General features: G+C 41.1%; 1 protein-coding gene across 2 annotated transcripts; it reads left to right on the plus strand.

The window, feature by feature from the left end:
* The first annotated feature begins 1541 nt into the window (after positions 1-1541).
* On the plus strand, positions 1542-11786 carry ralbp1 (ralA binding protein 1). 2 transcript variants are annotated; one of them, XM_062987627.1, is made up of 10 exons: positions 1542-1630; positions 3801-4109; positions 4687-5124; positions 5379-5728; positions 6218-6379; positions 6706-6837; positions 6950-7060; positions 7274-7395; positions 7800-7920; positions 8705-11786. In XM_062987627.1, the coding sequence occupies exons 2-10, from the start codon at positions 3860-3862 to the stop codon at positions 9017-9019; spliced, it is 2001 nt and encodes a 666-aa protein (XP_062843697.1). In that variant the 5' UTR covers positions 1542-1630; positions 3801-3859; the 3' UTR covers positions 9020-11786. The 2 variants fall into 2 exon arrangements, with proteins under 2 accessions (XP_062843697.1, XP_062843698.1); XM_062987628.1 differs by lacking the exons at positions 1542-1630; positions 3801-4109 and adding an exon at positions 4128-4457.

Raw genomic sequence — 11786 nt, forward strand, 5'->3', positions numbered from 1 at the left:
AACATAACTCATGTTATCGGTTAGCGTTTGGCTTATTGCTACCATGGACTAAGTGCTGTTAAGCAGTATGCATCATTATAACTTTATCTTCTCAGCTGAAAACATGGCACCTATTACATAATTTAGTCATGCTCTATTGTTTACTTTTACAACCTTATAAATAAGTGCTGTTCACATCTCGTTCCTATGCTAAAGTAGGCAAGCTAACTGTTATTAAAACTTGCTTTGTGGAAAACAGCTTCTTGGTTTAGCTGTTTTAATATGTTTCTCTTATAATATAACAGCACATTTAACTAGAGCTACAGGATGTATTATGTACTTTTGTACATGGCATGAACATGACAGTTACACGTTGCCATTGTATTGATAGTTATGAATATAGAGAGAAATGTGTCAATGTAAAGTGGATATTTCCAAGTATGGGAGTGCAGTAAATTAAATTGCTTGAATACTCAAATCTAGACATGATTCTGAATGTGATCTTTTACTCAGAATTCATTCAGCAGTTAGTTTAGAAGATTTAAAACTGACTTAATACTGAATAAATGATTCAGCACTTCCCTCTGCTGGCTGTTCATGTGGTTTGTGATAAATGTCTTTAAACCTGATGTGGGATAAAATTTGCCTTGTTGTAATATATGTAATATATGTGAAGATAAAGAGTGTGGAAGAAATGCTGGGTCCTAATAAAACATTAAAAAAGTAGTCTAAGTGAAGCCCAAACAATAGCTTAATACTTGTCATTCAGCTAGTGCTGTTCTGTACTGCATTGTTTATTATTATTTTCCCTCAAATAACTTTATCAAGGATGTTGGATGAGTTCAAATCCCAGCTCTGCCATGCAGGCACTGGTGGACCCTTGAGCAAGGCCCTTAACCCTCTCTGCTCCAGGGGAGCCGTACGTTGGCTGACCCTGCGCTCTGACCCCAGCTTCCAGGGGACAGTGGTAGTAGCCTAGTGTGTAGGGCTTTGGGCTATTAATGGAAAGGTTGAGAGTTTGAATCCCAGCTCTGCCATGCAGGCACTGTTGGGCCCTTGAGCAAGGCCCTTAACCCTTCTCTGCTCCAGGGGCACCGTACGATGGCTGACACTGCGCTCTGACCTCAGCTTCCAAACAAGCTGGGATAGGAGAAGAAAGATTTCGATTTTCAGCATTTAGCAGACACTTTTATCCAAAGCGACTTACACAATGAGCTAAACACGATGAGCAATTGAGGGTTAAGGGCCTTGCTCAGGGACCCAACAGTGGTAACTTGGTGGTGGCGGGGCTTGAACCGGCAACCTTCTGCTTACTAGTCCAGTACCTTAACCACTGAGCTATCACTGGCAAATAAAGACATTTTACTGTATTCTATTCTTCTTCTAATTCTGGAGCTGACCATAAGTGCACAGAAAAGGCTACTGACCAAACAGGGCTGTATTTGTATATGAATCCATTAACATTTGCTTTAAAATGACTATAATACATGGAGCACAAGTCGAGAAGGTTCTACTCTGGCACATTTTAGCTTCTTGCTACATTTCTGCCTACATTTCCCAGAAGTCAACGCGCTCGCACCAGCGCAAACTGTCACAGTTGGCACGTAAACAAAGTCACAGGAAGCGCCGCTGTGTAACTGAACCAAAGCAGGTTAGTGCTGCAAACCCAATTATTTATACTGTCGCGGTCATTTTATTCTTTATTTTGTCATGTAATGCTTGAGTTTTTAGTTTTTGGTCTTAAAAACTATTAAGACGCATTTAGCGAGTTAACTCCAGTCATTTGAATTGGTCTGTACAGTAGCAGACCTCGCTAACCAACTCTTAGCCTGCTAGCTATCTTTGCTAGCAGTAAGCAGGATGTACACATTTCATGACACAAAGACAAAACTACGATAGGACTGCATTTTATGGTTAAATTAATTAATTAAAATATATGTGCATGTCGTATATTAACAATGTAACAACATAATTTTTACTGCATTTGTACAAAACTGCTCGTCTGTCTCACCTGCTCCGGATGTGCTGCCCATAATAACATTTATAATATATTTTAAATATAACTAATGTTAGTATTAACTACAGTGTAATGTTTAAGCATGGCTGGTATTGATCTGAGTGGTATTGATCTAAATGTTATCCTTTATTTATGCGAGTTATTGTAGTTGATCAGCATATGGCAAATAGATTAACTTTATATTGCTGCATGTCAGTTCAGACATTGTAAAAACTTATTTATTTATTTATGAGGATTTTAACGTAATGTTTTACACACTTTGGTTACATTCATGACAAAAACAGTAGTTACCCATTTCACAAGATTAATCAGTTCACAAGTTTAATGTCAAACACAGTCTTGGACAATTTTGTATCTCCAATTTTGTATCTCTCACTTGCATGTCTTTGGACTGTGGGAGGAAACCGGAGCTCCCGGAGGAAACCCACACAGACACGGGGAGAGCACGCAAACTCCTCACAGAAAGGACCCGGACCGCCCCGCCTGGGGATCGTACCCAGGACCCTCTTGCTGTGAGGCGACAGTGCTACCCACTGAGCCGCCGTGCCGCCCTTGTAAAAACTAACACTGTGTTAATGTCTTTTAGTGGAAGATGATATTTCCGTTTATATATAGATTTTATACATTTTCATATAGGACAAATGTAAAAGTGTAGCTTTAACAGCGTACACTTTAAAATGAGAACAATCCACAGGTTTTGGAGGTGCAGATTCAGTCAACAAAAGTATTTAAAAGTCTGGCATTGATTGATTGATTGATTACTTTAGTAATTCCTGAAAGGAAATTGCAGTGTTACAGCAACAATTCACAATGATCACAAGCATTACACAACGACATGTCGATGTAATACAGGAAAAATAAATGAATGAATAAATTAAAAGTAAGGTAATGTAAAAATAGGATATAATAATCTGAAAAATATAATAATATAAAAAAATAACATTTACATTTTTGGCATTTAGCTGACACTTTTATCCAAAGTGACTTACATTACAGTAACAGTATACAGTCTGAGAAATTGGGGGTTAAGGGCCCTTCCCAAGGGCCCAACAGCAGCAACCTGGCAGTTGTGAGGCTTGAACCAGCGACCTTTTGATTACTAGTCCTGTACCTTAACCACTAGGCTACAGCTTGCCTAGAATATGAGAAGATAAGAATATAAGAACAAAAGGTGCATAATATAAGAGCCTAAAAGGTGCAGTTTATTCACATTATGTGTGCAATTATACACTGTGCAAATAAAACAGTACCCTGTGCAAAACTGCAAATCAAATAGCACCATTTGCAAGGTTGATTGTCTTTCGTGGGTACTATAGGCTCTGCGTCCTCCTCATGCACCAGTGAAAGTCATTATAGATTATAGAGAGTCAGAAATGTTAATAATCATAATGTTGGAATCCTATACTTGATGTTTTCTCCTGTTAGATCTGGGTTTGGCTAAAACACCCAAACTCAATAATTAAGAGGATTGTCCATATACTGTTGACCTTATATTGTGGTCGTTAGATGTTTTAAAACTGTGCTGGTACATGTGTCGTTTATTGACTCACAACATGAGGGTTTCCAAAATAAACCAATTACCCATGACCTTTTTAGTCAGCACAAACAGGCACTCACAGATCTGTTAGTCTTTTGAAACAAAACCTGAATAACATGTTTTCTGATGTCATGTGGAACTTGTGGGAGTTTCCCATGTTTCAAAGGTTAATTCCAAGTCCTAGGTTTCTATAGTTATAGTTTAAAGCTTCCTCAATGTCTGTCATGTGTTTTTCATTACTATCCACATGTACTATCCACTGTTTAGATGCTATGGAGAGGTAACTGACAGCTGGGCAGTGTGCCGAGAGGTGAGAGCAGGGCAGGATGACGGAGTGCTTCCTGCCGCCCAATAGCAGCCCTGCAGAGCAGCGGCGGGGAGCGGAGCATCAGGGCGGTGTAGCTCGAACCCCGAGCTCAGAGGAAATCAGTCCGACTAAATTCCCCGGCCTGTATCGCACAGGGGAACCCTCACCCCCACATGATGGACATCATCATGAGCCACCTGACGCTGCTTCAGATGATGATAAAGAGCACAGCAAGAAGAAAAACAAGTTTAAAAAGAAGGAGAAACGCAGTAAGAGCTTTACGTAAACATACATTGATGTCTTTGATGCAATCAATTAATCTGTTCATTTTTTTTCCACCCACTTGATATCTTTAGCCAGCCAATTGCAAGCAAGCAGAAAGAGACAGACAGTTTGAGGACACACCCACTAGACTCTGGCCATCCGTTGGTGTGTCGTAGTAAAAAAGCAACATCTCTGTTCAGGTCTAAAGTTCTCTAAGGACACAGGCGTGTCTGTAGGAGCTCTGATCGCTGTAATGAATTCAGTTAGCCAGAGTACAGAGATGGAGAACTAAAAAAGATGGAGAGCTAAAAAGAGAGCGAGCGCAGCAGGATCGCAAGGATTGGTGTTAAATCGTGAGCTGACCTCCTTTAAGCAGTTTCTTCATCTCCTCTAACTGTCCTTTATTTATTTTTGGATTGCGAGTAACCTTGAATGTGATTGGTTAGGGACGGGAGAGGCAGGATGGGATGTTTCTCACAGTGTTGTAGTCTACCATGTGGCTCTCTGTTCTCTGTTTGTTTCATCCCTTCTCCTGCCCTAATTCACACACGTTTTCAACGTTTTGTTTTTGTCCGTCTCTAGCTGAAGGCTACGCTGCCTTTCAGGAGGACAGCTCGGCCGACGAAGCAGAGAGCCCGTCCAAGATGAAGCGTTCCAAAGGCATTCACGTGTTTAAGAAGCCCAGCTTCTCCAAGAAGAAGGAGAAGGAATTTAAAGTGAAGGAAAAAGGACCTAAAGAGGAGAAAGCCAAGGATAAGAAGTCCAAGGATCTGACAGCAGCTGACGTCGTCAAGCAGTGGAAGGAAAAGAAAAAGAAGAAGAAGCCCAGCACCGCCGAGCCGGAGCCAGTCACCGTGGAGGCTCCGGCCGCTGTTAGGCCAATTTTTGGTGTGCCGTTACCTGAAGCCGTGAGGAGGACGGCATTGTACGATGGCATCCAGCTACCTGCTGTTTTCAGAGAGTGTATCGACTATATCGAGAGTTATGGCATGAAGTGCGAAGGCATCTACCGCGTCTCTGGTAAGCTGCTACATCATGGACAATATTCCTACAGTAACAGCACTAGGGTTTGGGTTTGTATCTTGCCCATCCCACTTAGGGCGCATTCACATGAGAAGCGGTAAAACCACATTTGTGCTGTTTTTACTATGTGAATTTACTGCATAATTTAAAACTGTGTGGACTGGATCTGAAAATATATTACATCACACCTTACTCAGATAAAACCAATGACTGAAACCCCTCACCCCTCTTTTTTACCTCATTCTGTCCAGGAATGAAGTCAAAAGTGGATGAACTGAAGGCAGCGTACGATCGCGAGGAGTGCCCGTGCCTGGAGGAATATGAACCGCACACAGTGGCCAGTTTGCTGAAGCAGTACCTGCGCGAGCTACCCGACAACCTGCTGGGCCGCGACCTGGCACCACGTTTCGAAGACGCGTGCGGGCGTGCCAGCGAGGCCGAGAAACTGCACGAGTTCCAGAGGCTGCTGACAGAGGTCCCTGAAGGAAGCCGGCTGCTCCTGGCTTGGCTCATCACCCACATGGACCATGTTATCGCCCGAGAATCAGACACCAAGATGAACATCCAGAACATCTCTATTGTGCTCCACCCCACCATGCAGGTGAGACTGGGGTGGACACTCGACACCTGGGTATCACAACAGGAAAGGAGGAATGAGCTTTATACTGTATATTTATTACCATGCACATAGAAATAGAGTTGGTTTCTCCTTGCTGCTTTAACAGTCTTCACTCTTTTGGATAGTCTTAAAAAGAGTTGATATTAACTGATGCGAATGGTTTGCTGTCACTTGTCGATTCAGTTACATACATGCTAGACAGCAAGATATTTTTATTCACCCTTTTTTTGTGCATGTGGTCACTAAAGTGCTAATTAGAATAGAGAACTTCTCTAAAGCATAGAGTTTTCTAGAATGAAGACAAAGAAAGCTAAATGTCTGGGCATTTCTCTAAGCATGTACATTTTTGTGATGTCATTTTCTGACATGCAGCAATGGTAGTCTACTTGGTTTATACCACAGCTCGCTTTCTAATGACAATCAAACCTTTATAGACATTCAGTAACTTAAATTTTTCTTCTTTGAATTCAGATAGGGAACCGTGTACTCTATGTGTTTTTCACCCACGTTCGCGAGCTGTTTGGTGATGTGGTTTTGAAGCCGGTGGTCCGACCCCTGCGCTGGTCCAACGTAGCCACCATGCCAGCTCTGCCTGACACCCAGGAAAGCATTAAGGAGGAAATCCGGAGACAGGTAAATGCCTACACAGTGAATTAAACTTTTCAGTGACTCTGCAGGTGTAGCATTAATACAGTGACGTACAGTAACAGGAAAAAGTAATTGCCCCTTCTTACACCCTTCTATTTTGAATGTTTGTTACAGTTAATAAAAATCACTGCAGTACTATACTGCGTCCAGAATGGGGTGGAGGGAGGAGAGAAATTGTTGTTGTATGAAAATCAATAGAGGGGCAAGAAATCAAACTGGTTTCCAGTCTGTCTTGCACACACTGAGGGCTCTAGATATCTACATGTTTAAAATGTGCTATAATTGAAAATTGTTGGGGGGTTTCATCACAGGAGTTCCTGCTAAACCGCCTGCACAGAGACTTGCAAGCCGGGATTAAGGACCTTTCCAAAGAGGAGCGACTCTGGGAAGTGCAGCGCATCCTTACTGCCCTTAAACGCAAACTCCGTGAGGCAAAGAGGCAGGCAAGTGGTTTCACTCACATGATTGACACTATTATAATGAGAATGAGGTTCTTACCTATACATCCAGCATTTCTACTTCACCTGACTCCTGACCATGTTTTCTCACCTTCAGGAGTGTGAGAGTAAGATAGCACAAGAGATCGCCAGCCTGTCCAAAGAGGACGTATCCAAAGAGGAGATGTCTGAGAACGAAGAGGAGGTCCTGAACATTCTTCTTGCTCAGGTGAGACCAAAACCTGGTGCGCACAACACAAGTATGAAAAACTAAGAATCAGTTCAGCGACATGAATGTAGATTTTAAGTACAGCCAGTAATGGACAGTTAATTACAAGTTAAAACAATCTGTATGTGATCTTATGTACAATAAAATATATAAATGTGAGCTCTGAAATTATAAGCTGTAATAGGTGTGACGTGTTTCTGGTTCTGTCTGCAGGAAAATGAGATCTTGACCGAGCAGGAGGAGTTAATTTGTTTGGAACAGGTCCTGCGCAGGCAGATCGCTACAGAAAAGGAGGAGATTGAACGGCTGCGTGCCGAGATCGCTGACATACAGAGGTCAGGATTCACGGGTTATATTTTAAACCATTGAGTATCATTCTGCATGGACATAATTGGCTATGACTGAGAATGGTGGTTGGGGGGGGGCAAACAGCCTAGATATTGGAAGGCGCACGCTCTTAGTGCTGGTAACAAGCCTGTATAAATAAGTGGGTTGTCTCAGGAAAGGCATCCAGTGTAAAACTGTGCCAAGTCGGATATGCCGATCAGAATGATCCACTGTGGCGACTCCAAAAATATGAGGGCAGCTGAAATAAGGCTACAGTTCACAAAATAATACAATTTCATAAATGATATTTCCGAAGTTAGTGGCACTAACCAAAGATTTGGTGGCACTCACAAAGCCGCAACAAAAGAATAAAATCAAATGCCTAATCAATTTGTCATATGTACCCACCCAGCCGACAGCAAGGCCGGAGTGAGACAGAGGAGTACTCGTCCGACAGTGAGAGTGAGAGCGAGGATGAGGAGGAGCTGCAGATGATTTTAGAGGATCTACAGAAACAGAATGAGGAGCTGGAAGTAAGTTGATTTTTAATGATGAACTATCACATCCAATACTCCAATGGCTCGGAGGGTAGCACTGTTGCCTCACAGCGAGAAGGTCCTGGGTTCGATTCCCAGTTGGGGCGGTCCGGGTCCTTTCTGTGTGGAGTTCCTGTCTCTGTGGGTTTCCTCTTGGAGCTACGGTTTCCTCCCACAGTCCAAAGACGTGCAAGTGAGGTGAATTGGAGATGCAAAATTGTCCATGACTGTGTTTGACATTAAACTTGAACTGATGAATCTTGTGTAACCAGTAATTAGCTGGTCTGTCATGAATGTAACCAAAGTGTAAAACATGACGTTAAAATCCTTATAAATAAATAGTACCGGCCTGTCACATATGAATTGGAATTACAGTAGGGAATTGGAAAAGGCCGGAAAATGAAAAATGCACCCAAAATAGGATTCATGATAAGAAATATGTAGTGATATCTCAGGAAATCCCCTTAAGGAAACCTTATCATGTGAACATGTCTGGAAATTGCAGGGGTTTGTTTAAATAAATACACATGGAATACCATCAGAATAGGAAGGACTTGGGTCAACCTAGCAGGAAGTCAGAAGAGGAAATGAGCATGAGTACTTAGTAGGAAAAAAGAAGTTATGTCATGTTATGTCAAGAAATGGCATGTGTACTAGTTCAAATTTGGCTTTCTTGGTAGAATATATCAAAGGTCTGTATGAAACAATGGCCCATAGGTGTACATATGATTAGATTTCTAATTAATAAACTTTCTAAACCATTTATAATTTCTCATCACAGAACAAAAACACTCATCTGAACCAGGCCATCCATGAGGAGCAGGAGGCCATTCTGGAGCTTCGCGTTCAGCTCCGCCTCCTCCAGAGCCAGAAGCTCCAGCAGGAACTCGCTGCGCCCCCCCCAGCAGAACAGGCCCCGGCCACACAGCCCAGCCCGGAGGAGCGATCCAGAGGAGACGAGTCAAACAAGCGCAGTGCACCTGGAGATACCCCGGTCAGCGCCTCCACAGCTCCGGCTAATGGGAAGCCTGGAAAAGACGCTTTAAAACCCTCACCTAGTAAAACCTACACCGTCAATCAAAATCAACCACTTTAGATCATGACTTGTATTGTGTTTTTACTTAGTGTTGCGACATTGAGGTCAGTGCTAACACACAGGCGTCGTTTATGGTGAACACTGGGATCACCGTTAGGTGTGTTAAGACAAGACGAATCATGAGGAATCAAACAACAAACAGAGAAGCACTTTTATATCGGACAGTGCAGTCACATTCACTAATCTGTGTGATTTACTAATTCAAAATTATTCATTCTATAGTGGGGTATCTGTGGATCAGGACCCATAACAGTAGAAAGAGTTCTGATAATCAGCACAAGTAGCACTAACTAAGTTACACAAAACTTGAAACTCACAAAGTAACAACAAAGGTCCACAGTAATTGTGACTAGTAAACCAGACCCTCCGCAACCCTGACCAGGATAAAGTGGTGGTAAAACGAGAAAGTGAATAAAGGGCTCAAGTTGTTGCCGTCCTTTTGAATTGTGTTTTACATCACCACTATGTACCATGTGTTCACATGCTGTACAAATTGTGAGGAGCTACTGTATCCTCCGATGGTCTAGATCAGGGTTTTTTAAACCCTGGGTAAGGGTCGCAAGCGGAATAAATGGATCGCAGAGAAAAATAATAATAATAAATAAACTTGTACACGAATGCCTTCTTGTGGAGGCTTTATGTTACATCTTGTACAACCTGGTCAACCACAACCCTGGTCTAGATTGCAAAAATACATTGGATAACTTTAACTAGCCTCTTACATTAAAAAAAAAAAATAGTGTGCACTACTTCTAGCTCCACATAAAACATCATTACAGAAAGGGTGAGGAAATTCAGTATGGGTACCTGTGTTATGATATCACATGGTATGGTATGGAGTCACCTGGCCGTGAAACACTATAAACTTCAGGATCACTTAACTGTAAGTCTGAAAAAAGGAAAAAACTGCTCAAAAGGAGTGTTTTTTTTTTTAAAGGGTGTCCTAAGATAAATAAAAATAATACATTTTGACAATAGGAAACTACCTTCATTAAACCAAATCTTTCTTGGAAAGACATAACAACTAGGCTAGGATTTCTTAGGATTTAGGATTTCTTCATGTCTAAGAGTATCAGAAATGTGGTGCAGTGCTAACCACACTGTAACCTACTTCAGGAGAGGTTAAGTCTAAGCAAGCGATCAAATCAGGGTGCTAACCAATCTAAAGCAAGTAAAAATGTCAGCTGACTTGACTTAAAGAAACTATGCATTAAGTAAAAGGCCACCCTGAGTTGCCCAAAATCTCTGCCCACCTCTGCAGTGATTGGTTAGTACGGATTTGTAAATGGGTGTGGGTGAAGCTTTTACCCTCCAGCTTGCCTTTTTTCGTACCGCATGCAGCTGGACGTTTATAATAAATTCTTTCTTTTGAATTCTGTATTGTTGGAAAGCCGGTGCATGATTGGCTTAAGGCATGTGACTGCCACATTAACTTGAAGACTTTAACATTGCACCCCCTCTGGCTGTAGAACAGGTGTATAACTACTGTGTATAATGGAATACCACTAGTTGGTACATCAGGATGTGATTTGGGACTGAGCCTCTGGTGCTGAGCAGCAAAAGTTTTGCCCTTTATTTCGGACTCATTCTAAATGTGAACAGTCAAAATATTAACAACGGAAACATGAATCATAAAACTATATGTACATCGTTTCTTTGTACATTAAGACAATTGCAAAGGAAACAGTGAGGCTAATGTGGCTTTGTGCACCAAAATAAAGTGTTTAGGGAAAGTTGGTTATTTACAGATTATGATTAGGCTACATTGCACTTTTTGACATTTGTTATTTTGAGATCTCACAAACCATTACGAATGTGTTTACTACGTCCCCTGTTTGACAAACAGTCAGGAACCTTCTACACACGGTTGGATCTTATCATTCAAGCCAACAAAATAGATATTTTGTATTCTATCCTGGTCCTTTCTTGTAAACTGAAGGAGTGAGTGATGTGTGCTGTGAAATCATTGTGCCATAGATAAAAGACTACAGACGAAGTTTTAAACTGAAGAAATATAGAAGTTCAGACAAAGAAGTTCAGATGCGCTTATATATTTACTCAAAATATTTGTATTAAAGATGGCATTTATTTGACATATATATATATATAGAGAGAGAGAGTGTTTTGCTGCACTGTAAATGTACAAATGTACAAATTAATGTAATACAAAACCCACTTCCAAAAAGCTTGGTACAGCAGGTAAGATGGCAATAAAATATTTTGACCTGTATTTGATTGAAAACAGTACAACAAGATTGTTTCCTGTATATGCACAAACACTTATTTTAAATTTGATGGCTGGAACACATTCGAAAAATGTTTATTACTGTGTTATGTCACTTTTTTGGCCAGTGCTCTATACACATTTGGTAACTGATGACACCAATCATTGTAGATGTGGACGTGCATTTTTAAAGCAGTGCAGTTTGAAGGAGCAAATGTCATGGGCATTCAATATTAGTCGTACTCTTTTTTTGCACGTAGAATTCTCCAGATTCTAGGAATATTTATTAATATCATGGACTGTAGGTGGTGTTTTTTTCTAAATTTCATGCAATCGTGCATTGAGAAAAAAAGGTTCTTAAATTGTCGAACTATTTGCAAAACCCAAGTGCCGAACCAGATGATGATGGCGTTGCATGGGATGACAAAAGGATTCCAGTCTTATATTCCCTGGTCATTACTTTTCTGCTCTTTATTGCAGGCATTAGTTTAGGACTGATCATATATTTACATAATCAATAAAACTGATATCGTAAAAAAAATA

The sequence above is a fragment of the Trichomycterus rosablanca genome, chromosome 25, assembly GCF_030014385.1.
Source record: "Trichomycterus rosablanca isolate fTriRos1 chromosome 25, fTriRos1.hap1, whole genome shotgun sequence".
NCBI lineage: Eukaryota > Metazoa > Chordata > Actinopteri > Siluriformes > Trichomycteridae > Trichomycterus > Trichomycterus rosablanca.